Source organism: Oryzias melastigma, linkage group LG8 (genome assembly GCF_002922805.2).
Source record: "Oryzias melastigma strain HK-1 linkage group LG8, ASM292280v2, whole genome shotgun sequence".
Taxonomy (NCBI): Eukaryota; Metazoa; Chordata; class Actinopteri; order Beloniformes; family Adrianichthyidae; genus Oryzias; species Oryzias melastigma.
The window spans coordinates 7,389,375-7,415,633 of record NC_050519.1 but is presented as its reverse complement, the minus strand read 5'-3'; the positions used below and the strand labels follow the sequence as shown (position 1 = coordinate 7,415,633).

Below are 26,259 nucleotides of genomic sequence, written 5' to 3'. Positions count from 1 at the left end.
TCATTTATTGCACATATTTGATATCTTGTGTGAACAAGTTAGCACTTTGTGTGCATGAGTAAGTTTCTTGTGTGCACAAAATGCTAACTTGTGCACAAATAAAATCCCAATTTATGGCCACAAATTAGCCACAAAAAAGGCTAATCTGGGCATTTTTTTGTCATGTTTAGGGCTCCTTAAAATCCTGTAAATCTGTGAAAATTAAGTATTGAAAGTCTAATTAGTCTGAGCAAAGCTGAAGGAAAACTCTGACACTGTCTCAACAAATTCATAGCCAGATCACTCTATGCAGACCAGCTGTTTTTTTCATAGAGAATAACAAAGAAACCTTAAATTTGTGTTTTTGTAAGTTTTTTCATGACATTGTGGTTTTCTTCATTTGGATGAATCTTTTTTTAAATACATCTAACTGTGATCACACGCTGCAGTGTATTTTACAGGTTATATCACAGTTTATTTACATTTGCAAGTAAACTTGACTTTTCAGTTTCTGTCTAGATTGATTTGTGTTAAATAATTAAAGCTCATGGGGTCCTGAACAGCCAGAAATCACTGCAATCTGTGCTTCAGACTCAAACAAGTGAGCAGCTCAATGCAGGACCAGGTGGGGATGAGAAATGAGATCCACTGGAGCAAGCAGGACGGACAGATCGATTTCTCCGATGTTTCCCATGATTCTGCGGCTCTCTGGGGAGAGGCAGCCCCTACTCTGCCGCTGCGTGGGTCTCTTAACTGTCATTATCACCGATGGGAGCCACAATAGGTCAGGAAGATGAGATAACATTGTGAGCAGTGGAGCAGCAGGTGAGAGACTCGACGGGGCACGATTAGGTGTCCGGGTCCCAGGGTGTAGCATTGCCTGGGGCCCCTGGGGCTTTGGCCCCGCCATCTGCCGGGGTGAATTCCTCTCTCTCTGCGGTCTCGGAGCTCAGGAGCTGCACAAACTGTTGCTGGGAGGCGTTGCAGTGAGTTTCTCCTGTTACTTTTAATTGACAGAAACGCTGCACTTTGCAGTTATTTCGTTACACTTCAAACCCAAAACTCCAGGAATGCAAGAGAACAAAAGGACTAAAATGTCTGTTCCTGTTATGATCTAACCGCTCACCTGCAAACCAGTGTCACCTGCCAGCAACACAGCAGCTCAGACTGCCTCCTCTCCGGGTCGGAGGACTTTGGGGCTCCAGTGTGAGGCCATCACTCAGCGGGAGCACACCCCAGGGATGCTCCGATGACAGCCGCGCTGCACGGTTCACACATGACCCCGGAGCGCCGCTGCACACAGCACTGCCCCCGTCCTGTGAACCGCCGGCACCAGCCGCCGCTTTGATCTGGTGTAAAATGGGAGATGTCCGCAACTCTCCCCACATGCCAGACGTGCAGACTGGCTGACAGACAGGCATGAAGGAGGCTGGAGAGCACACAGGCAGATTGAATTAGAGGCCGCGCTGCATGTTTTGGGTGGAGCTCTCAGTTTACCAGGACAGGTGAGCAACGATGAATCAAAACAGGAATTCATCTGCAGGATTGAAGGTACTTGCAGATGTAAGTAATAGGGAGCAATTTAACAAAAACATGTTAGAAACATTGGATAAATCTGCAGCATCTGTTCAAACACTTTGAATCAGTTAAGAAGCTCACGGTTCTGCAGAGCTATTACATGCTAATAGCTGTGACAGAACCTCCAACCTTCAAGCAATAGATCTTCACATGCTCATTATGCCCTATATCCACTTTCACTACTTTTAAATTACTGCCAACTTTAAAGAAAAAATGCAGTTTGGGGGCCTCGTGTTTGTTGTCCTGCTGCTGTTTTCTCTTTAATCAGATGCCGCTGGTCTCCAGTCTGTTTTTCTCAAGAACTTTCTTTAGCTGTCTTTGTGCAGATCTGGAGGGCTGATGACATGTCCAGATGTGGAGGGGTGACTCGGATTTGACCCCTTTTGTGGAGCCCACAGTGTTCCTGTTGTACAGAAAGCTTTTCGTCCATACATAATGCTGCAAGAGGAAAAAGGCTCATAAAGATGACTAAAACTTAGACTTTAAGCATTTGTTGTTGTTGTTTTGGATCAATTCTCAAGAGAAAAGAGTTTCCTTTTTTTGTATTTAAGTCGGAATTTCTAAGAAGAACTAAAAACAGCTGCAGGAAAGATTTGGCAATGCATCACTAAAAGGAAATAATGCGTAATGATAGCATGAATTACAAAAGTTTTTCTGTTTCTGCTTGTTGCTTATGTATCTTTTTTTAAGTTTAAGTTTGAAGTATATAAAAAGCCATAAAGTACATGTGTCAAAATAAAGGTCCAGGAGCCCTGATCCAGGTCTCCATCATTTTATTTAACTTGATTTGTTTAACTTGATTTGTTCTCAAATAATATTCCCGCCTTTTTTTATTCATAATTATGTTAAAAAGTTATGGTTTTAATGTTGTAAACATTATTTAACATCTCATTTACTTAGATTTTTATGGTATTTTGGAGTTTAGCTAATGTTTTAGCTACATTCTAGCTGTTTTGGCTAATTTAGACTTTTCTTTTATAGTTCTTTAGGCTGTTTTGGAGTTTAGCTAATTTAGCTACATGCTAGCTGTTTTGGCTAATTTTGGCGTTTTTTTTTAGGTTGCTTTCCAGTTTAGCTAATATTTTAGTTATATGCTAGCTGTTTTGGCTAATTTAGGCTTTTTTTTAGTTTTTAGGTTGCTTTCCCGTTTAGCTCATGTTTCAGCAACATGCTAGCTGATTTGGATAGTTTAGGCTTTTCTTGTAAAGTTTTTAGGCTGTTTTTGAGTTCGGCTAATATGTATATGCTAGCTGTTTTGACTAATTTATGCACTTTTTGAGTTTTTTAGGATATTCTGAAGTTTTTCAGCTACATGCTAGCTGTTTTGGCTAACCTAAGTTTTTTTTGTTGTTGTTTTTTTAGGCTAATTTGACATTTAGCTAATATTTTAGCTGGCTCTCAGCTTCAGCAATTTTCAGTTATTAGCTTCAGTGATTTCAGCTATATGCTTCAGCGTTTTTAACTGTCAATTCAGCTTTCAGCACTAGCATCTTCAGCGGCCAAATTCAGCTTACAGCATTCTATCACTATCGTAATGCTATATATATATATCTAGTTGATTAATTTGTTAAAAAAGGTACGGTTTTAAAAAGATTTTAAAATTTAGTTTTAAAATGTTCAATAAATGTTTTTCCCGTTCGACCCGCGACCTAAGGTGTGTTTTGGATTTTGGCCCCCTGTGCGATTGAGTTTTACACCCCTGCTTTAGAGCTTCCATCTGTTATACACATCAGGTTCGATCTACAGCCCCATGCTTTTGTTGGAAAAACAGTTTGCATTTTGCTGTCAGGCTCCAAACAAACCAGAACAAGTTTCCAACATGGTGACCGTGCAACCTGTCTCCGGCACGAACGTCCTGCTGGGCCACCAGAAGGCTTTTGTTTTGATAGTGGCCATTACCCTCGCCGGTTTGACCCTCTGAGTTAACATCCGTGCCACTGGATACACAAGAAAGAACAAGCACAAGTATGCTCCATGACACTGGAAAAACATGTTGGCAAACTGGAGGAATGTTGAGAAGGAAGTGTGTCTGCTCCTGCAGGCGGGAGATTGACGGGGCTGGATGGCAAAGCTGTTTGACAGTAAAAAGACACTCTGTTTGACTGACCGGGTTTGAAATGCAATCTCGGATTTTGCCAGAACAGAGAGGTTTAATAGGACATTTGTTGTCGTGTTTTTAATTCTTGTGACCTGATTAAACTACCTCCTTCTTGACTAAATCTAATTTTTATCAAAAATTTACTTTTTGCTGATGCCTGAAGGAAAAGAGACAAGCTTTAAACATAAATCACAAACTTTGAAGGTAACCAGAAAAAAAAAATTCATTTCAGATAAATCTTCAGTTATTTTTATCACAAAAATGCACAGAAAATCTAGTAAACCCTCAGTAGCGCAGTAACCCGTGTTGATTTTACAATATTTGAGCACATCTTGAGATAGAAGCAACATTTAAAACACAGGGCTACAAAAAGTTGCGACAGAAAAATGACTTTTTAGAAAAAAAATTCAACTAAATTGGTCAATAGCAAATTAATTAGTGCAGTACATGAACAGAAATCCAGTCATTCATAAGGAATTGATAGTTTGTAGCAAAAAAGGCACAAAAAACATGAATATTTCAGCTTATTCTTTATACTAAAGCAGTATATTTCAGCTGTACACTACTGTGGCATAGGAAATAGGTTCATTTTCACCTATTTTTTCTACTTACTATCACCATGATATCAATTATGTGTTCATCCAAATAAGTCCAAGTTTTACACTGAGCAGTTAGAAATTAAAAATACTTTTTTCCTTGAGTTTGTTTGATTCTTATTCAAAAATCTCTGATAAGAATATTAATACACAATACAAAGTTTCTTTTTATTTTCTCATCGATGTCCTGTTTCAACATGAATAAATGATGAAGTTTGTCATGTTAAGCATCTTTAATAACCCAAATCCATCCCAGTTTGATCATTTTCTGGGGTTTATTATTGTTTCTTGGACTTTTTGAGGGATCAGACCTTTGACCTAAAGCAAACATTCTATTGGAGCGCTCATGTGGGCTGTGGCCTGCAGAGCCTGCACGCTCCCTGGGGTGTCTGGACATGAGAGGGCCTGTTTCCCCCCCAAAAAAGCCCTCCCACACTCCTGTAATGTCTACAATGTAAAGAAGAAAAATAAAAAAAAATAGGAAAAGGTGTTGAAAAGGACAGTCATGAGTTGAAACAGTAATAGGAAGAGAATAGAAGTATTTGACGAAAGTATCTGTTGCTCATATCCCACCCCTCTGATCAACAGATGCTGGGTCTGCATATGATTATAGACAGAAGGGCTCACACAGCTGAATTCACATGGACCACTTTCTCCTCACCATATGGTCCAAAGTCACTTTTTCCCCCAACATTACTTAAAAAAACAAAGAACATGGAAGACGTCATTATGCTAATAGTGACCCCTCTGCTGTGAACAGACGCTGGGGGTGTCTAGGGAGGGATGCACTGATTCCAACACAGAAAGCTGATGCAGACAAGACATGATTGCATCATAATCCCTTTTTTTAATCTAATAAGAGCGTCATATTCCTCTTATCCTCCCAAAAGAATCAGGTCAAGTTATGGTTAAATCATCTGAGTAATGAGGAAGTTAATTAAAAAACAGTGTACAGATTCAAGTCAACTTTTTTTTTCATACAACTGTTCTGATAACTGCCACGACCTTTAAACTTAAGATTGTTAGAGTTTTTTCTTTTTCTTTTTTTTCTTTTTTTTTTTTTGCTTGTGAATTCCACTGTGCAATAAAAAAATATAATTTTCTTTAGAAATTAGCTTTTATTCAATTTTATTATGTCTAAAAAAATTATTTCATGATTGAAATCCAAATAAATTATCTGTAAAAAAAAGGGAGAGAGAGAGAGAAAGATAGATCAAAAAAAAGCAAGCAAGGACGCATGCGCAGAACTCATCTTGAAGTGCACAAGAAAAGCAACTCTGCCGCCCTCTGCTGGTAGTTAGCTGGTACTACACGAATACCAGGCCTATGGAAAAGTAGCTCATTTGATTCTGGCAAGTCCTAAACTTTCCACAAAAGAGAAATAGTGTTCTCTATTGGGATTCTTTTGTTATTTTCATGTATCAACACATCTACAGGTTGAGGTTTCCATTACTGCAGGCATGTCCAAAGTGTGGCTTCAAGTTTCCACCAATATAGATTTCGTTAACTCTGATTTAATGCTGACAAAAAAAATTTTTTCAGGCACTTTATTCATTTTATTTCCAGTTTTCACAAATGAAACAAGTTTTAAATTTTAAATTTTTAAAATTTTAAAAAATTTATTTAAATGGGTTTATTTTTTATGAGAAAAAATTAAATCTTCCATTCCAATCAAATTTTAAATAAATGGTTTATTGGCATTTAATTTAATATAAGAATTTAAAGAATGCAGGCTGATTGGTTGACCTTCACATGTGTTCACCTCACAAAATCTGTCCCTCATTTCAAAATGTTTGCACACTCCCACTTTACAGGAAAATTAATTATTTTACATACAAGCAGACTTATTTTATTAAGCTTAAAAACAAGACAAAGAACTAAACAGACCAATGTCTGCCCTTCAATCTCCAGCCCCAGAACTCCAACATTTGCTTCTTGATTCAGTTCCTGAGAGTTCTTTCACATTTACTACTGTCTTGTCCTTTTCTTTATTCCCTTTAATGAAACCTTTACATTTTAGGAATGTTGAGTTTATATGTGGACCTTGGATCCAGACTGATTAAGCCTCTTGGATGAGAAGTAAACGATTCAAGAAAGATTTTAAGTCCAGATGCCATTAAGACGTCACCTGGATAAACGAGAACCTTCAATGATAAAATTCCTTCTGATGTTATGTGAAACTTTTTGCTCTTACATTATGAATATAATGTGGTGTTCCAATTCAAACAAAAACAGTTCAAATGACAGAAAGTGGAAAGTTCTTTTTGTCATCCTAAAAATACCTTAATGTAGTAGTTTGTATTATTTTGGAAATTTCCAGAATAAAAACTTACTTAAAAGATTTTTGAGTTAGTTGGCTTTCTAATGATAAGTTTGGACCTCCCTTTTGATTTGTGAAACTTCTGTTTTAATTATCTACAGTATAATATTCAGTCATCAACAAACATTTGAACTTTCTATTAGAAAATCCTTTTTTTTTCAGAAAATATTCCAGAAATTCCAACTTGTACAGAAGTTTGTTTTCATTTTGACGTATTTTGCTTTTGTTTACGCTGGAATATAAGGAGAAAGATATAAAAAAATTTTAACACTTTTTCCAAATTGTGAATTGCTTCTTAAGCATGTTATGATGTAATATGTAGTTAAACAAGCTTGGGGCAATAAAAGGGCTGTAATCACACTGGAATTGGTTGAAATTGAAAAATGTAGCATGTAACCCCCAAAAAAGAAAGTGCCAAGGAGTGCAGACATTTTGAGAGCTTAAAACAGAAGTTCTAAGAGGGAATCATTCAAGTTTAAAGGACCAGGACTAGTTTGAGGAAAAAAAAAAAAATCAGTTAAGTTACAAAAAGCGATTGCTTCAGTTTGTTCCCAAAGGAAGCAATAACATTTTTATCAGGTTTGACTTTATTTCGTTTTCTGTTGTTTCAGTGCAAATAAAACTACACTGAAATAATTCAATTTTTCTCCCAAGTTTTGCATTTCTGACATTTGTATAGGTGCCGAGATCTTTGGCCTGGACTCCATAATCCTCAAGTGGTAAATTTAGTAAGCTAACAAAAAATACCTATTTTTTTTTAGCGCCATTGTCGAATCAAGTTAGAAAAAAAACCCCTCTAATAAACAGGATTTGAAGATAAAACTGAAAAACACAGAACAATTCAAACAGGATTTTCTTTATTTGAAAGGGTCATGTTATCCAGCGGAAGTCATCTTGCTCCAAAATCCAACCTAAAATTTCTGGAACTGTTTCTTCGCTCCAGCAGCTTTTGTCACTTTGAGGACGTTGAACCTCACGGTTTTGCTGAGCGGTCGGCACTCTCCGACAGTCACGATGTCTCCGACGGTGACGTCTCTGCAGAGAAATGACAAATCTAAAAGTTAGAGGCTGCTGGGATAGGACAGCTCGTTACAGATGTGGATGATGTGAGGCACGGCTGCATCAGTGTTCGCCAAAGGCAACTTCGTCAGAGCTACCAGAGAGCTTGGAAGACCATCGTGAGAAAATTGCATCATTTGCAGCGTATTTATGTTCTTAAAGTTACTTTTAACAAGTTCTAATATACAACATAAACTACACTTAAACTATTTATCCATTGACTTTTTGGTAGCTGGAAATAAAGACGTCAATGGGTTGGTAAATTTAATCTGTTTTCTACAAACAAATCAATATTCTAACAAAAAAGCCAAATTTAAAAAAAAAATCAGTTTGATAGTTAAAAAAACAACTTTACAGATTATTTAAAATCTATATCAAGCAAAAACAAACTATAAAAGGCATTAAACTTAAATATTTTTAAGGAAAATGCATCATTAAGTGTTTGCGATCTCCACTTGCTATAAAAGCAATTTTTAGGAATATTTTTACTTTAAAATATAACAAAATCCTGCACAATTCAAACAAATACATTCAATTAATCCAAATGCGATAAAATCGCGCGGTGTGGTACCTGAAGCAAGGTGACAGATGGACAGAGAGGTTCTTGTGCCTTTTTTCAAAGCGGTTGTATTTGCGGATGTAATGCAGGTAGTCACGTCTGATGACGATGGTTCTCTGCATCTTCATTTTGGTCACCACACCTTCACACAAATCAAGAAACCGTCAGCACAATAAATGCAACAGGGAGAGATTCATAGTTGTTACACTTTAGTCACGTGGCTACATCAGTATTGCCGTTTGGCAGTATCGTCAAAACTCCATGAGTTTGGAAGACCATCGTGAGAAAAAGCATCATTTGTGCAACAGTGACAGCAGTGCTAACATTTTTTTCTATTGTTGAATTAATGCTCAAATGCCCACAAGGATGTAACAATTCAAAACACTACAGAAGAAGACATTTACCAGAGAGGATACGGCCACGGATGGAGACATTTCCAGTGAATGGGCATTTCTTGTCAATGTAAGTGCCTTCAATAGCCTAACAAGAAAAAAAATACATCAAAATGGATTCTAACATCACATGTGAGACTTAAATTAGTATTTTTGGTTGCATCAGTTTTGCCAAAAGGCATTGTCGTCAGAACCTGAAGGTTTGGAAGACCATCGTGAGAAAAAACATCATTTGCAGATATTAAACAGACCTTAAAACACTTGCTATAATAGTGGGTTTTGGTTATTTTTTCTCACCTCTCTTGGGGTTTTGAAGCCAAGCCCGACGCTTTTGTGGTAGCGGGGCAGCTTCTCTTTGCCTTCCTTCCCACCATCGGTCAGCAGAACACGCTTCTTGTTCTGGAAGATGGTGGGCTGCTTCTGATAGGACCTCTCGGTCTGGATAAAACACAAACATGGAACATAAGTAAACTTTTATAGTCCTTACAAATGAATACCTTAAGTATCGACGTCAACCTCGCGAGATTAGATGAGAGGTTACTTCCTCTTTAAGACAATTACATTATCTAGAACTAAAATAACGAACAAACAACATTGTTGTGCATAAAACTGTATAACTACCTATTTGAAAAACAAAACTACACTTTGGCGTAAACCAGAAATTGGCTAAGCTATCCCCGTTAGCATTACAGTCTTTCGACGCTACACGAGGCTGATAGGGTGGGATCCAAAGAAATAATACACAAAATGTGCGTAAATTTCATCAGAATTTGGTCTGTATTCTGTGTAAGCTCGTTGCACCTTAATATAATGACTCTAACTGGCTTATTTATGTGTCTAAATTAACATTTTTCTTAAAAATGTACCACGTTTCACGTACTTGCGCATCCGCCATCTTTGCCAGCCGAGTCGTAAAGAGGCCTGAGCATGCGCGCGACGGCCGGAAGAGCCGTATGGAGCAGGAAGTGACGTTTTATTTTTACATTTCTTGGTTTTTTTCTTTATCTTTTAAACAATTTGCTTATATAAATACTACAAAATAAACCCATACGTGACTGTTTAATTATTATATATTTTTTAATGCAGATACTGACAGTCTTCACTTTACTTAATATCAACAACTGGTTAAAGATCTCACAACCTCTGGATGATGCTTCGGAGCCACTGCTATCTTTGATTATCAAACGCGATTGGCGGCTTCAATCGACATCTGGACTCCGGGGAGGGGTTACTTACAAATTAAAATTGACCCAACACGTGATTTCACGGAAGTAGAAGCCGATCATAAAGCAACAAGATGGCATCGCACCCGGGAGGAGGCGATAAAGGCAGCGGTGAGCATCGATTTTATTTTAAAACTACGTTCACATTGACATTCTCGACTATTACGCTAGAATTGTAAACATTCCGAAAATGTAGCTAATATATACCAGTATGTAGTTTCAGTTTTATCGATGGAGTTTAATAAACCGAAAATGTTAGCATAGCGTCATTGCTAGATGCTAGCTAAATTAGCTAAGACTAGTTTCAAGTTTTTTTAAACGAGAGCGAAAACAAAGGTGACGCTCTGGTGTCCCTTTATTCACATTGTTTAGACTAAAACTGTTTTTGAAATTGACCTAGCTACAACCGACCACACTAAACACTTCTATATATCTCTAACTTAAGCGGTCATATCGAGTTTTTAATGTTTTTCCGCTTGTATTGTGGGACAGTTTCAAAACAAATCCTAGCTAATCGAATTGTGTATTTCTAAATGTAGATTAGTTTTGTCTTTAAGAAATTCTAATTTATGAAAATGTGATAAAATTTGAGTATTGTTTTTCAGAAAAATCAAAAGATCAGCTCCTGGAAGTAGGGACCGTGCTGTTAAAGGAGTAAGTACAGACTTGAGTTTCTTATCACTGAACTTGGTTAACCAGGTGATCGGGGTTTAAAAGGTTGCTATTGAATGTCATAGATTTAAAAAAAAAAAAAAGTTGATTATAAATGTAATGTTTATTAATTTTCTTAAATGAATGTTCTTATTGAACTTTTGTTTTAGCATTTAATTTGTTTATTCATCCTTTTTTGTAATATATATATAAGTAATGTATATAAAAAACATTGCCCTTGTTTTGCCTTCATTTTCACAATGATTCACGAGGGCGTGGACATGAGATGTGTCACACAAAGCCTTTGTCCAAAATAGACCACAGGCCTGAAGTTACTGGGCTTAAGCCCTGATGAGTCCACATTTAGATCTGTGCCTATTAAATGTAGGTTAATATGTCAAAGTGGAATACATTTTAGGTATTTTAATGAAATTCACACTACCACACTTATTTCTGTTGCACTGAAAGTCAAAGCGGATGTTTCTGTTACGCCCGGGGCCGTTGTACATATTTAAAATGGTGCTTTACATTAATCATGGTGCCTGGAAATGTCTGTCTTCCTCTTTCTTGGGGGTATACATTTTAGCAAAAAAGCTCATAGCTTTCTTTTCCGCCTCAGATCCCCTCAGGAGGATATTGAAGCGTTCTTGCACACAACAAGCGAAATAATCTCTCCATCATATCTTGTGTCTGCCGATGAACCTCAGTTAAAAAAAAATTGTCTTTTTTTTTTATCAGATGGCTAAATTATCTGACTATTGTCAAGGTGGAGGAGTAGCTCTACTGATTTTCTTCCAATCAGTAGATTTTTTTTGTTCATGAATTTTGTAAAAATAGATATTCTGTATTAAGTGATAACTACGTTGGATGCACTTTCTGAATTTACTTGTGAATGGTTAAATTATCAAGCTTTTCTTGTTCTTGTAGCTTCATCTATGAGCGAGTCAGGAGAAATAGGCAGGATGACACGGAAGTGGCCCGACAGCAGCTGGGCGCTCAGGAGCTGGTCGACCCAAACCACAAAAAACTTGCTCAGTGTCTCCAGCAGATTGGAGATGAGCTGGACGGGAACGTAGAGCTCCAGAGGTAACATGTGTGCATGTTTTGTTAAATTCAATAATCACTTTTTGTGATTTTAACTTGTTTCTTTCCCTCCTAGAATGATCGATGACTCGTCGCTCATTCCCTCCAAAGATGTGTTCCTGAGAGTCGCCGTAGAGATTTTTTCCGATGGGAAATTCAACTGGGGCCGGGTGGTTGCACTCTTCTACTTCGCCTGTCGGCTGGTCCTAAAGGTCAGTGAGGCCACTTCCTTCTTTCTCTTCTATTATTCATTCAGAATTTCCAGACGTGTTCCTCTCTGCCTTTTTTTTTTCTAGGCTCTCATCACAAAAATTCCAGACATCATTAGAACTATAATCACCTGGACCACAGATTACCTTCGGGATCATGTGATCGCCTGGATAAGAGATCAAGGCGGCTGGGTAAGGAGCGATTCAAGGAGCTGTTCTAATCATCTTCTATTAAAAATGATGCCCAATTATTTTATTATTTTAGGATGGCATTCGAGCATACTTCGGCACTCCTACCTGGCAGACAGTGGCGGTCTTTTTGGCTGGCGTTCTCACCGCTGTGGTGGTCGTTCGCAAGATGTGAGCGACACGAGAAGAACAAAGCAGAGACAAGACGGGAAGAATGATGACTCAGAGAACAGGAACAAAGAAAGAAAGAATGTCAGCAGACGTATTTACGGTTTGAACAATCTGGACGGCAGGAACTTGTACTTTTTTGAGACCCAATCTCTGTTTCTGCCTCCGTGAAGCTGGAAGTCGGACTGGATGAGGTGTCCCACTCATAACTGCAGTGTCACAGAGGAAGCAACATGGAAAAGAGTGGATGACACTTTCAAATAGGGAATACATTTTAAAATAATTTATTTTATACTTGGTGCGACGAAAGTCGCCGCGTTTTCTACTCTCGAAATGAAACGGACAAAATGTCGATCCTATGAAGAGATTCCTCTCTGGTATTTTGTTTTAGTTTCATTGCCGTCAGACGATCACTCGCTTTATTTATCCTCTTCACTCCATCCGTTTCCTCCCGATTCCTGTATGTTAACCGTATTCCCCTGTATTTGTACGTGTAAGGATTGTTCTCTGTAATTATCTGCTGGCACCAACATATTTGGGCGAGGTCCCTCGAGATAGAGATGTTTTTGTGAGTCACTCGTCGGTACTTTGAAGAAAAAAAAAATCAAGCGGGGAAAACAAAAAGTGACTAAAACAAAAAGCAGCTGAAAGCTGAGGCTCCCCTCCGTCTTCCATATCTTTTCTTCAACTAAAGTGCCATGTCTGGGAGTTGTGTACAGCGTTTACTTCACAGGAATCTTCAATAACGATTGGTTTTCTTCTTTTTGTTTTATTTTTTGGCTTTCTTTAGTGACCTTAAAGTGACTCCCAAGGGGAAAAATCACAACGAATTCCCCACTTATTGGTTTTGTATTTGTTTTTGAATCCTACTGCAGACACAGGAAGCATTAAACTCCTGGCAGAAACTTACCTCACTCTATCGCCGTTCAGAGTTCTGTATTTTTACAGCCCCCTTCTTCAAAACTGCACGTCCAAAAGGCCTTTTTACACATTCTTTATGTTTGTCAGTGCCTTGGTGTAATCTTTTTTACAATGAATTCACTTTGGTATGATCCGATTTTCCACCTTTTCTATCATATTTGTAAACTTGCAAGCCGACTATAATAAATTTTGAAACTCTTTACGTCGTCATTTATGAACGTGATTGAGATTAGCATGTGTGCACAAAAAAATAAAAGTTTCTCTTTGGAAATTGTGGTTTAAAACATATATTTCACACATTTCTGCTACAAGTGTGTAAGATTTCATTTATTAAGAAGTAAACAGCTGAAGTAAACATGACACCGTCTGCAGACAACCTAAAAATAAAGCCTGTTTTGTCTGGAATTGTGATCATAATCACATAAACATTTAAAGTATTCTTGACTAACAGGAAGAAGCTGAAACATCTGAAATTCGATTTTCAAACGACTAAGATAAAAATCAGAATAAAAAAATTGTAAATATTTTTACTGATTCTACTTGAATAGATTATAGATTAACATAATTTAGAACAGTGACCACTATAAAGGTTGTTTTATATAAAAATACAGCAGCAAACTGGTTTGAGAAAAACAAAGGAAAGCAAAAACTCTTTTTTATATGTTTATTGTCTTAAGTTTGACATGTATTTAAAAAAGCAAAAATACAAAAGGAAACATTAACTCCAGAACATATTTAATTTCAGCCCTGAAACCTTGAAAAATAAACTTTAAAACATGAAACGGTGACCGATAAAAGACGAAATGATGGTTTGTTCTTCAGACTTGACGTGTCTCCAGAACTCCGTCTCTGATTCTCCAAGTCCAAACGTGACTGAAGTCCGGAGCGGGAACACAGCGGAGCTCCAGGCCGGATTCTTGCACCTCCTCGTTGTGAGGGATCTGCCGGCCCTGGGCGGTCTCCAGAGTGAACACGCGCTCAGAAATCTGCAGAAGAGGTTTGTTTAGCTCCTCCACTGGCTTCATTCAAGCAAAGTAACCCGACGTTTCTCTCACCTGATCACTGATCCCAGTGGCGATGTGGCCAACCTTCACCCGCCGCTTCTCTCTGATCCGAATGGTTTTGCTGTTGAAGTCTCGGATGCAGACGTCCACTCCTGTCACAGAGCAGAGATTAAGTTTGACGGCACTCGTTTAAACGGAGTGAAGGGGAGATTTCTGCTTTTCATTGCACCTTCAAAACAACTGGGCGGCGGGAACTCGGAATAACCCAGCAAACCGATGCTGAAGGGCTGGACTTCCGGGAGGCTGTTGGAGGAGAAGAAGCCGGAGCTGGGATCGTCTCCTGGGCTCAAAGACCAGCGGCCAGAGTCCTAAAAGAAGGACGAAAAGAGTCGATTTAATAAAAAGTTCAGATATTTTTGTTTTTATAGCTTGAAGTACATTGCATTTAAAATAATTCCAAAATATTGCACTCAGGCTCCTCAAAGAAACCAGAATCCTTGTTACCTTTTTATCCCACGGATCCCGGTTGAAACAATGATCGCTGTTGAGACAAGACAGCAGCTGCTCCTGCATCTCTGCTGAGTGAAGCTGTGAAAGGCTGCTCAGGTACAAGTCTGCAAAACAGAAATCACCAAACAGAAGAGTCTGAGCGCCACTTCTCAACATTTAAATAAGCAGAAGGCTGAGTGGAAGGTTACCTCGCTCCAGTTTACGAAGCTCCAGTTCAGGCACTGTGACTTTCTGGTGGTAGTTCTTATAGTTTGGCTCAGAGATGAGCATCTGTGGAGCGTTGGACTCCACGTCTTCCTCCTCGTCGGGTTTCTTTGTCCTCAGACCTGCAGAGTGCGTCTCTGTGTCCTCAGAGTTGCTGTGCAGCTGCTGGGAGTCGGGCAGTTTGTCCAGAATGTGCAGAGGTTTAGTGTAGGGCCCTTCCACTTCACTGGTGAGTCCTCCTACTGTCATTATAAACACACAACATTCCACATTCATTCAAAAGCCTCATTTTTAACAGTAAAAGTGATGAATTGATTTTATTTTACCTTGTTTTAGAGCACTGTCGGTTTTAACTCTGAGGTCGCAGGCAGACGACCTCTTGACCGGATCCTTCTGGAGGCCCGCTTTTAAAACTTCAGCTGTGAGACGACTGCAGTCGCCGGGGATCTCTCTCAGAGGCGGGGGCTCATTTGCAATCTGCGGCCAGAACAAGCGGATTTTAAATCAACGTTTGATGAAAAGAAACTCAGAGATGAAGTTCGGCGCCTCTGCGATAGATCACCTTGAGGTAGAGCCTACAGGTGTAGTATCTCGTCCATGGCTGACAGCCGTTGAGCATGTGCAGTAACATACAGCAGCTGCTCCACACATCTGCTTTGGTTCCGCGAGGTTCTCCTTTCACAATCTCCGGTGCCATGTGGCTTTCTGTGCCCTTCAGGTCTGGACTCGGCAGGAAAAGCAGCCGATTGGTACGTGGAGAAATGACGCTTCAAACTGACATAGTTTTAAAGTTTTTACCTCTGGACCCAAAAAGGCTGTGACCATGGAGGTCGACTCGCTCTGCATGTCCAAAGTCACACAAGAAGGAGTCTCTACCATCTTCTGACAACAACACGTTGTCGGCTGAGGAGAAAAAGCAGACGTTAATACGTCAGAACCATTTTGACTTTTCATTTTGTTCAAACAAAAAACTGCATGTCATCTTTTGATCTATTGTAAAAGCGTTCCGGCTGGTCCTTTTATTTAGGGTTATGCAGTTTTTAGCCAAACGGGGCGTAAATTCATAGTAAGATCATTAGAAATTCACCTCAGAGTTGTGGGTGAGACTATAGCTGCAGAGAGAGCCTGCCTTCATTTCCCATCATCCCGTTGTTTACCCTCTCTTTCACTAGCTTACATCCCTAAACATCCTAACATTACCAATGCAAAAAATACTGTTTTTCTGAGTTATCCAGCCGTACAGATGTCAGCTCAGACGACACCCATCATGTTATACAGGTTGTTGTTTGTTAAGGTGATAGTCTATATGAATGAGTAATTGTGTTGTTGTGTTTATTGTTTATTATCGGTGGGTGTTGAGGTCCCAGTGGAAAGATTTATGTGAATTTGAATGGTAAATCTGCTATATTTGTATACATGTGCGTGTTTGTGTGTAGATAATTGTGTGTGTGTGTGAATGTGTGGGCAGATGTTTGATGAAAACAAGGGAGAATTTGATTATACTGCAAAAATGTAAGATATTTTATTAAATTTTAACTTCTTTCAACTACATTTCAAACAACATATAAGGTCATTTATATGAACATTTTCCTTTGTTGTTTAATTTTGTTGCTTTTTATAGTTTTCTATGTATTGTTTGAAATAGAGGACTAACTAACTAACAAAAATCCTAAAAAAAATTGCTGTAATTGCTGTGATTTTTGTGATTTTTACTGGCTCCTTTTCTGTCAAACATTTCCACCACCAGAGGGCGCCCAAACTCTAAAATCGTATATTTTCCTCATAATGTTGCTCTGGTGGAGTTCTCTTTTTCTGTTTCCCTTTTGATACTGGATTCCCTCCCCGTTTCATCTCCTCCTCCTCCTCCTTCTCCTCCAACGTCAGCGCTTGTGCTTTTCTTCTGCCTGCCGACTTCCTGCCTCCGTACCCCTCCCCCCTCCCCCTGCCTCCGTCTCCTGATCGAACGCACATGCGCCGTTTCTAGCGCGGCCATGAGTCACACTCTGGGAAATTCCCAGCCTGACAGCTTCACAAAAACACACACGCACACACACAGGTGCCGTCAGATCCGATCTGCACAATATCTGTGACATTTGTTTTTTTCACACAACAAATTCACCACGACACGAGAAATGCTCGGAGGGAGAACAAAGTCGAAATTCGACTAATCTTACTCATTCAGTGAATTTCGCTTTCCGATGGGTAGCGCGACATGTAAAACTTGAGCTGATTCATATAGTTTTAGTGTTATGACTGCATTGAAACTATTCACTCTTAGTTGTTTATGGCCCAATTTTCATCTTTGGACTTAATTCTATTAGAGGTCCATCAAACCTAATACATAACATTTTAATAGCTGATAAACCTAAAATACTAGAGGCTTTAATTGAAAAATTAGCCTTTTTCATGTTCAAAAGTTCATTTATATAGTTCTCCAACATTGTACAGTAAAGGATGTTAAACTATTTGAACTTTTAAGCTTTAAAATAACTCCTAATTATGTGTTTGTGAAAGGACAGTCGTTTATGTATGACATACCTTTAATATCTAAATGTGCTACCCTTTTCTTGACCAAGTACTCCAGTGCTGTTAGCACTTGTGAGTGGTAATGCAGGCTCAGGTCCTCCGGCAGTCGGCCGCGCTTCTTTATCAGGTCGCCCAGGCAACCTGGACAAAGTGGAGACAGTCAGATCGCAATAAAGTCATGCTGGATTTTACTCAGAGATCTGGGGCAAACCAGAGTTTGGTAAACAAGTTTAGTTCCTCTTCAAATGTAATATTATCAAGATTGTTCACTCCCACATTTTGACATTTTTCACTTCCTCATTTGTGTGAACTTTAACTTGGTTAATGCGATTCATTTACCACTTTTGAGGTCCATTAAAAGAACGACGTTGGGTCCGTCTTTGATCACTCCGAAGAGTTCCACCACACGAGGAGACTTGAGGGCACTCCACGCACCCACCTCCTCGCTGACAAACATCTTCAGGGCAATCTGTCCGAAGAAGCAGGAACAAACCTGAAGCTGCTGCTTCTTTACAGCGGCAGTAAAAAAGACCGCTTTATAATCTTTTTTTTACCTTTTTCACAGCAAATTTGAATCCTGTTTTGGCATCTTGAGCACAGCGGACTTCTCCGTAGGAGCCCTCTTTGATGAAATTCGTTAGAGTGTACTCGCTTCCTTCCTTGTATTCAGAATCTACAGGTTGAATTTTCTGTCAAAAAAGTAAGAGAAACGTTTTAATTGATCCGTCTTATTCATCTAAAAACAAATGAGGAGGAGGAGGAGGACATACATTGTTATAAAATATTATTCCCTCGTTGCTTATGCCGGAAGACTCCGACGGCTCGTCTTCGTCCTCTCTATATTCCCTCTCCACCTCTTTGAAAAAAGGCCCGGTGAAGCATGGGTCGCCCTGGCTGACGCTGCCCCTGAGTCCAGCGAGGGCCAGGGAACAGTCTCCCAGGCTGCTGAGGGAGTCCGAGCTGCTGTCCTCCTCGTATGACGGAAGCCGGGAGAAGGGCGGGAAGAAGAAAGACTTTGGCCAGTTTAAAGGCGAGCAGCTGGAGCCCGTGTCGCAGATCAGCGGAGGGAAAAGAGAGGCCCTTCGCTCCTGCTTCTCCAGACTGTCAGCGGTGCTGCAGCAGGAGCTGCTGCTCTCTCCATGAGACAAGGACTCCTACAGAAAACATAAAATCAACAAGGTAAATTAAGCTTTTTTTCTGTATTTGAGACAAAATAAATAAATAAATGTGCTTCTTACCAAGATCTGAGTGTGAGAACTTCCGCTCTCTTGTTCAGGGACTCCTGACGGCGTTCGCTGCCGTTGCCGCTGGTTATCTGTCCTCCTCTCCTTCTTCTTCTTTGCCCCTTTTCGCTTTTGTTTCCTGCGGTTCTTCTTTCTCGGGGAGAAGTTTGGTGAAAAGCTGCTCTGCTCCTGGTAGGAGGCCGTTGTGGGGTACGCGACATTATTGCGCTCAGAGGACAGACTGAAACAATCAGATGAAAGACGTCAGCTTATCATTATCAAACTGTAAAGAGGTGTGAGGTGAACATCATACCTGCTGGTGAAGCAGTTCGGTAAGGGCACAAAAGAGCGCTCGTAACATGAGGGGCTAAACTCCTGAGAGTCCTGGGTTTCACCTTAAAGAAGAAAAAGATTATTTTTTTTTTTTCCCAGAAACACCTGTTTAATCGTTTATTTTCAAATTAATAGCAAACATGTTTACATTCAGCCTGGGCAATGATGGTAGAAGTCTGGATTGGCTTTTCTCCCACTTGCTCTGCAGTCCCATATGTCAGCAGTTTATTCAAAAAAGGGTTTGCTGCCCATTCGGCTACATCCATGTAAACCTTGGTGTAGTCCTTCCCCTCCTCTTCCTCATCCTCCGTCTCCTGCTCCACACTGGAGTAAGATGGACATGTCCCCTTCAGCTCTTTGGGGGAATCGGAGAATGGGGCTGTGGAGTTGAAGAACCTTTGCCTCACAGCCATATCTTTTGATGGACCTTGAAAGAGAAAATTTAGAACAGCACATCAGGACATCATCTGCACAGAAACTTTTCACTGCAAGTTCAGAAGTTTGGGCTTCTTCTTGTATTTGGCTGTACAGAGTTACAGCTAGCTAAACACTTTTAAAACTAATACAATCACAAAGTTTGATTTGATTTTTTTCACTTCTTTATTTTGAGATTAAAAAAACATCACGATCTAAAATTACAGAATATATAGAATGGTCCAAATTGTAATGATTACAGTTGAAATGAGCTCTTTTACATTAAAACTTAATTAAAAATGCATAACAATTGACTGTAAATGAGAACTGGACTGAGTGAGTGTGACGTCACCCACAGAAAACGGATTACTTCTGGCTCCAATGAAATTACCTCAAATTATTTTTTTGTAATATGGACGCCACCATGTTAAAGCCAGGCGTCATCAGTAAGTAGTGAGTGGTCTGATGTTGACTGGTCTGAGTCAACGTTTCTACGGCAACCGCTCTCCCCAATCAGGATGAGAATGTTGAACATTCGACATGAGACCACATTCTTCTATTGAGTGAGGCTTCTGATTGGCCAGATTAGAATTTTAATCAGTTGCACAACAGAAAATATATTTTAAAAAATAGGATTAGCAAGAACAACTTCCTGTTTGGAAAACTGTGTGCGTATGTGGGGGAGTCACTCAGTCCAATTCTCATATACAGTCAATGATCCAGAGATACAAACACAAAAGTGTGTTTTGTAAAAATGTAATCCTCTTTTTTTCGAATTTTTTCACATTTAAACTAACGGTCATAATATCTGGATTGCTGAACATGTGACCAACGCTGGTAGAAAAAAAGGCAAATATGGGTTTGCTGTTGTACTGTCATGAAAGCTCCAACATTTCGGAAACGATAAACGACGTATATTTATTTGGCGCTTTTTCTACCTTCCTTGACAACCCAAAGCGCTTTACAGTCAAAATCCCATCTTCATGCACACACGTTAACAAACTGATGGTGGTTCCGCAGCCTATCACTGGCAACAACCTATAACCACCAGGAGCGATGTGGGGTTGAGTGTCTTGCTCAAGAACACTTTAACACATGGGCGGGAACCAAACCTGCGATTTTACGATCTGAGGCCGACCGCTCTACCTCTGCACCACACCCACCAGATTTGTTATTACTATTAAAAAAAAAGTCTTTCAAAAATAGTTAATTTACCCTATAAACCATATAAAGGTTATGAATGTGCCGGTTTGCAGCTTATTTGTAGTAAACGATCTTTAATTTCTTTAATTTTCCAAAGTTTGAATAAACCAGATCTTCAAACCCGAATCTTCACTTAACAGTTGTGACTGTATAGTTATCTGCAAGCTCGGTATCAGTCAGAGGAAGTATTCGAAATGAAGCAAGGTGGAGATGAATTTCCAGTGAAGAGACATGTGACTCTACAACACATGCAGAGACACCGTCCTCACCGCAGCAGCACTGCCGACTTTGAAGGCATTAAAGAGAGCAGAGTTGCAGCTCATTGCATCAGCGATCCCCCTTGACCGCAGCACAAAATTATCTCTAAAATCATGACATGAAAAGACTATTACACCTCTTTTCACAAGCCTATCTTTTTCTCAAAAGCACAAATAGAACTGCTATGATTAAAACGTGTCATGTCTATTAAAGTTGGCTGCTAACTTCATGCCCTGCAAGATTTTTTTGGAGCAGCGCGAGCTATTTCAGCCGCCATTTCCGTATCACACCGCTGCACTGTCACACAACAAATGTTACACGTTACAGGAAACTAAAAACCCCAGAGTGCAGCAAAAACAACCGCAGAGAACAGCCTTGCTGGTGAGGCGGCGCACACATACCGATCAATCCCCGCCTGAACTGTTGCTTCTCTCCACGGGATTCTAGCAGAAAAAGCCTCGTCTATTTTACATCGGTTCTATTTCTCTGCCTTGTCCTTGATGTCGTTCAGCAATGCCTCCCTAAGTCTCTCCACTGCTTTCAGCTGGCCCGCAGCCAAAGGGGAGGAGGATAGCTGACAATGACTTATGGGAAATGCATCTACTTCCCCATATTCCCCCCTCCCTCTTCTCCTTTAAACAGGACTGTTTGCTTTGTCTTTGCACTGTTGTAGATACAAACGTTTCAATGAAGCTGAACAAGGAAGAGAATTAAAATCAATATAATACGTTAAGATTAGAGCACAAATAATAAAAAAAAACTGCATAGACAACATTAAATTTTACATATAAATGTTTAACAAGCTATAAAACGCATTACTTAAGGAGCAACAATCTGTTCACCATCTGAAATGACTTTTGGACTTTCTCCACAGACCTCAATGGTACATTAAAAGTGAGAAGCTTAGCAACACTTGTTTTTTTTCTGTTTAGCAGCAAAACAACTCACCAAAACCACAAATGAACAGCGGAAATGTAGAGGCTGAACTTCCTGATGTGAAATATCCTTAAAAAAAACAAACTTCACTCAACTTTTAAGGTTTAAAGTTATTATTTTTTTTGTCTTTAACCAGTAAACATAAACTGGATTTATTATGCATATACAAACAGATGAAACCAACATTTTTTTATTATTATTTTTTATCAAACTGACCTATGTATTTGTGTAAGTGTAAAACAGGTTTATTAAGAAAGGTATTAGATAAAAAAAAACTACTATAAAAACACAGTTAATAAAATGTAATAATAATAACTATGTTGTAGCATTTGATATAACAGTTTTTTTTAATCTGGTTTATTTGTTACTGATGTGTAATATAGAATAAAGCATTTATAGCTTTTATAGCATCTGTAAAAGGATTATTTTTGTTTATTTTTACTGTTGCATGGAGGTGATCTTTTAGGAACTACAGTCAGTTGGAGGTAGTAAAAAATAACCCAAAAAACTGCCCGGAGCTTTAATAAGTTGCTGATCCGGTTCTTAAATCAACATTAAATGCAGACAAATACATCTTTGTGTGTACAAAATTTCAAAGAAGTCTATCTAATCATATTCCCCCTTGTTTCATTAAAACCAAAACAAGAAAAAACCTTTATTTTGAAATGTAAACAAAAAATATATATTAAAATTTAAGAGAAGCCTACAAAATAAAAGCTCGCAAAACGTATTTAAAGAAAATGGGGAAATTGTTCAAAAACAAAACGAAACTTTATTTCTTAGTTATGGGGAAAAGATAAGACTTTTAAAACAAACTGCGTAGACATAATTTCATCGTGCATTTAATCTCAATCTTGTGCTTGTGAAGGAACTTCCGGTCTCTGACATGCTAAAAACTGATGTCGCCTCCGGAGCAGCGGTTTGTTTTAATCAGAAACATCTGCACTCAAAGTCATTCAGACACAAGCAAGAGCGGATAAACTCAATAAAAACCGACATTATTTGTTTCCTGACTTCTCGCTAATTTACGGCGAGAACAAAAATTGGTAAAAAATGAAAATAAACGAATCGAGTGTAATCGTTCATTCGTGTACAGGCTGAATTGAAGCCATAACTTCCTCTTAGCTGCATTCAGCGCCATTTCTTATGAAACTTTACCTCGAATATTTAACTCATTTCACTCGAAATACTAAATTCTCGCTTAAAAAGAACAACATTTAAAGGTTTGTTTTCTTGTAACCAACACATTGGCCCTGTAAATTGATTTTTAACTACTTTAAAAGATTAATTACTTACCGTACCTTCTTTTAAGGCGTCGACCGACGCGGTCTCCTCATCGCCTGTAATGGTAAGATCTTACGCATGCGCAGAAACCTCCCCGTCACTTTTCAAATTATTTTTCTTAAATTAAAGTTTGATAGAAACAATAAAGAAACCCATTCAATTAAAAGTATATGAAATAGATGTTAACTCAAAAATGAGTTTTCAAAAACACCAAACAAAGATTATCACAGAAGACATTAAATTAAATATATTTTTAATGTGTTTATTTTTTTACTTCCTGTTGATCTGTAAAAGCACATCATATAAAAGACCACCATAAAAACTAGATAACTCGACTCCAAATAAAACACATAAGTGTTCATATTTAAAGAAATAATGAGCCAGTCATTTTTGTTTTCTTTTTTATGCAGTTTAACAAGTTTTCAAAAATAAAACCCCAATTAAAGCAAAGTTTTCCACTTGAAACAACTGTGAAATTTTGTGATACCATCATTAAATTCATGACATAAACTTTAATTTGCAATTTTATTTGCTGAAGATGTGTAATGTGAATTAATGTGCTATGCAACAATAATAACTTTCATGTGTTTCATTAATCCATGTAGGAAATTATTGATGACTTTCTATCTATGAAGTGAGAAAAACAGTGTGCATGATGTTAAATTATGTTGTGCAGTTCATTTTCCACAAATATACTTACCATATTTCATAGTTATTACTGTTGCACAACAAATGCTAACATATTTCTTTGTTGTATTTACATGAAACCTGATTTTAACACTAAACTGTATCACTTTACTATAATGTTGAATGGAATAATTGCACTTTTCAATTAAAGTAAATTAAATTCTCTTTTGTTTTCCCAACAGCACCGACGTACTTGTAGTGGTTTGAAAAAGATGAGAGGTGTTTGAAACACCAACGCAGAATTTGAGCTGTTCCTTTGAAACATGTTTGAAATATTTAGGAAATTATGAGTCATCAGTGCCGAACAGGCACAAAGATTCTATTTGCAAACATTGTGTGTTGAACTGAACATTTTCTTTATAATTAAGCTTTTGTTGTGAACTTTTTTAGATTTATACGTTTTTTGTTTGTATTTTGTAAACCAAGTTATCTCAAATTAAATGTCAAAAATCAAATGGAGTTTTCTGTAATGGCAGAGATCTACCACATGAGGGCGACATAAACTATTTTTAAAAGCCTTTCTGTGTGTCTTGTTATCAGTGAAACTTAGGTAAAGATTGACTTGTTTATTTAATAAAACATGAAAAAATTTACTTTTGTACAATTGACCAGAAAAAAGTATTGATACAAATAAAAAAAATGGGAAAGTTTAGGGAATACAAATAGGTAGGCACTTGTGCAAACCAGCATCAGTGAACTGGTAAAACCGTTTAGTTCAAAGCAACATATAATTTTTTTTTTCGTCTGGTTATAAGACACACATCCATATTTTACTCCTTTGCATCACAAATCTTGTCGTGGATACCTTTTGTTACAAAACTAACTAAAAAAAACAGTACAAAAATGCTTAGAAACAAACATATCTTGACTTAGTATGGATTATATTGGCTGATGTCTCTTGTTGCTCCAAAATATACATTTAATTTAAACGTGTGGTACAGTTCTTGAACAAAGATTTGCCTTTCAAACCAATATCTTTAGCGTTTTTGTGCAGTTGGATCGAGGCTGTAACCAGACTCTTGTGGTTTTTCCTTTGCTGTTTAGCCATTTCTTCTTATTTTTAAAATGTTAATCCAGTCATTTTATAGAATGAATCTCCTACCAGAGGCCTGGTTGCCTGAGATACGTACTGCATCCTTATGGGCATAGATCTCAGATCCAAACTCATCGTGTTTGAAGGTGCAAAAAAGTTGCACCATCCCCACTGTGAAGCATGGGGGTGGAGACATCATGCTTTGATGCTCCAGCAACCAAGTGACCCCAAAAGGGATTTAGTGAGTTCCGAAAATGGATAGATGGACGACTTGTTGAGATACATTATTTTGATTGATCAAGATCCAGCCCAAGCGATTGGATTTCTTCTGGAGAACCAAATTGTGGGATTATTTGGAGTGAACCATAGGACTAAGAAGACTAAGTTCCATTATTTTAGCTGTTTATGGCAGAGTAATTAACACAATCTAACAGAAAAAGATCCCATCCAACCACAGTGGGAGATCAGTTTGTGGACGAGGTGCCAGGTTGGCGTGGCTGTGAGCGGTTCTTCAACTGAGGCTTTGACGAATGATCACATTTGCAAATAGCAAATCCATAGAATTAAAAATTAATTGGATTTTCAATTCAACACATTTGAATGATCAATTTATGCCAATTTAAACACATTTTATTCAGGTATGAAAACCAGTTTTTACATAGTGATGTACTGAACATAGTAAAACTACCATTAATAAAATTATAAAGTCTTATAAGTTTTGACCTACTAAAAAAAGAAGAAGCAAGAAATCACTTTAAAACCAAGTTGATTTCCTGTAGTGGAATCACTGAATTTTATATAGGCCTCTATATAAAAAAAGAGAATGATTAAATCATGGTTTATTGATGTATTATATCCAACATTACAAGATTCAGTTGGTGTGTTTTTTGGCTTCTCTTATAGCAAAAAGTACTCTGTTTTAGTGTAGCCTACTACAAGTATACACACTAAAAATAAGGCAGTATACTTCAAGTTTAATTTTTATCTACCATCAAAATATTGTCTGAAGTAGCATCAATTTAGTGTAAGAAGTATACTAAATGAATAGAACATGGATGTAATCTACAGTACTTGGTATACTTAAACTCAAGTATACTTATCAAAATAAACTTCAAGCGTACTTTTGTTTAGGATTTGGTAGGCTACAGTACACTGTAAACCCTGATGAGTTTAAAGAAATTATTTTTTTTTGTAACAGATTACACAATAATATTTAAGTTATGTTATTACAAATTTTAAGTTTCATATATTAAAATGCATATTTTAAGTTGCCTATTTTTTATTATTTCACATTATAATTTTTCTCAACTTATAATATTGAAATAATTCACCCAAAACTAAGTATTCTCAAACTTTAAAAATAAAATGTTATAACTAACTAATTTTTTATAATATTACTCAACTCATAAAATATGTAAAATGCACTCAAATGTTTAAATAAAATTCTAGCTCATTAAGTGTGGGTAGCACTCAAAATATTTACCATTTTGCTCAAGGGAATTCAAAATTTAGTGCACACATTTTAAGAGTTTAGTCAAAATAAAGTGCTGTTTTGAAATGAAACATAAGATTGCAGAAAAATAAGTTGTTGTGTAGTACAGTATTATGAGTTCTACATG

At 37.9% G+C, this 26,259-nt stretch overlaps 3 protein-coding genes and 3 non-coding genes across 8 annotated transcripts; 1 reads left to right on the top strand and 5 right to left on the bottom strand.

Annotated features, from left to right (window-relative positions):
- Window positions 1-7,411: 7,411 nt before the first annotated feature.
- On the bottom strand, window positions 7,412-9,598 carry rps11 (ribosomal protein S11). The gene is made up of 5 exons (XM_024271451.2): window positions 9,462-9,598; window positions 8,879-9,019; window positions 8,594-8,669; window positions 8,202-8,331; window positions 7,412-7,606 (listed from the first exon to the last, which is right to left on the bottom strand). The coding sequence occupies exons 1-5, from the start codon at window positions 9,474-9,476 to the stop codon at window positions 7,483-7,485; spliced, it is 486 nt and encodes a 161-aa protein (XP_024127219.1). The 5' UTR covers window positions 9,477-9,598; the 3' UTR covers window positions 7,412-7,482.
- LOC112147035 lies at window positions 7,685-7,772 on the bottom strand. Its single transcript, XR_002919379.1, has one exon. It is a non-coding gene; the product is annotated as a small nucleolar RNA SNORD35 (small nucleolar RNA).
- LOC112147034 lies at window positions 8,407-8,491 on the bottom strand. Its single transcript, XR_002919378.1, has one exon. It is a non-coding gene; the product is annotated as a small nucleolar RNA SNORD35 (small nucleolar RNA).
- On the bottom strand, window positions 8,735-8,818 carry LOC112147033. Its single transcript, XR_002919377.1, has one exon. It is a non-coding gene; the product is annotated as a small nucleolar RNA SNORD35 (small nucleolar RNA).
- Window positions 9,599-9,727: 129 nt separating the features above from the next.
- On the top strand, window positions 9,728-13,227 carry LOC112145947 (apoptosis regulator BAX). The gene is made up of 6 exons (XM_024271450.2): window positions 9,728-9,915; window positions 10,410-10,458; window positions 11,383-11,541; window positions 11,615-11,750; window positions 11,835-11,939; window positions 12,013-13,227. Exons 1-6 carry the CDS (start codon window positions 9,879-9,881, stop codon window positions 12,109-12,111), a joined length of 585 nt encoding a protein of 194 aa, XP_024127218.1. The 5' UTR covers window positions 9,728-9,878; the 3' UTR covers window positions 12,112-13,227.
- A 447-nt stretch (window positions 13,228-13,674) lies between these two features.
- map3k14a (mitogen-activated protein kinase kinase kinase 14a) lies at window positions 13,675-22,989 on the bottom strand. Of its 3 annotated transcripts, none has more exons than XM_024271452.1 (16): window positions 22,933-22,989; window positions 18,974-19,252; window positions 18,806-18,887; window positions 18,508-18,733; window positions 18,040-18,423; window positions 17,824-17,958; window positions 17,609-17,738; window positions 17,282-17,410; window positions 15,542-15,646; window positions 15,306-15,463; window positions 15,070-15,220; window positions 14,728-14,985; window positions 14,534-14,643; window positions 14,259-14,397; window positions 14,081-14,181; window positions 13,675-14,011 (listed from the first exon to the last, which is right to left on the bottom strand). In XM_024271452.1, exons 2-16 carry the CDS (start codon window positions 19,236-19,238, stop codon window positions 13,844-13,846), a joined length of 2,541 nt encoding a protein of 846 aa, XP_024127220.1. In that variant the 5' UTR covers window positions 19,239-19,252; window positions 22,933-22,989; the 3' UTR covers window positions 13,675-13,843. The 3 variants fall into 3 exon arrangements, with proteins under 3 accessions (XP_024127220.1, XP_024127221.1, XP_024127223.1); XM_024271453.1 differs by having other exon boundaries at window positions 22,938-22,983; XM_024271455.2 differs by lacking the exon at window positions 22,933-22,989 and adding an exon at window positions 21,102-21,258.
- Between the last annotated feature and the right edge of the window lie 3,270 nt (window positions 22,990-26,259).

What these genes read in the sequence shown, in the direction of transcription:
- rps11 (XM_024271451.2), bottom strand. An exon ending in GCTTCAAAACCCCAAGAGAG is followed by an intron (nt 8,670 to 8,878) that starts GTGAGAAAAAAT and finishes TTTTCTTGTTAG; the next exon opens with GCTATTGAAGGCACTTACAT. An exon ending in CCGTGGCCGTATCCTCTCTG is followed by an intron (nt 8,332 to 8,593) that starts GTAAATGTCTTC and finishes ATTTGTGTGAAG; the next exon opens with GTGTGGTGACCAAAATGAAG.
- LOC112145947 (XM_024271450.2), top strand. Translation starts at nt 9,879, where the DNA reads ATGGCATCGCACCCGGGAGGAGGCGATAAAGGCAGCG. An exon ending in AGGAGGCGATAAAGGCAGCG is followed by an intron (nt 9,916 to 10,409) that starts GTGAGCATCGAT and finishes ATTGTTTTTCAG; the next exon opens with AAAAATCAAAAGATCAGCTC. An exon ending in CCTGTCGGCTGGTCCTAAAG is followed by an intron (nt 11,751 to 11,834) that starts GTCAGTGAGGCC and finishes TTTTTTTTCTAG; the next exon opens with GCTCTCATCACAAAAATTCC.
- map3k14a (XM_024271452.1), bottom strand. Translation starts at nt 19,238, where the DNA reads ATGGCTGTGAGGCAAAGGTTCTTCAACTCCACAGCCCCATTCTCCGAT. An exon ending in TCAAATTTGCTGTGAAAAAG is followed by an intron (nt 17,739 to 17,823) that starts GTAAAAAAAAGA and finishes TTCTTCGGACAG; the next exon opens with ATTGCCCTGAAGATGTTTGT. An exon ending in CCACTGGGATCAGTGATCAG is followed by an intron (nt 14,012 to 14,080) that starts GTGAGAGAAACG and finishes CCTCTTCTGCAG; the next exon opens with ATTTCTGAGCGCGTGTTCAC.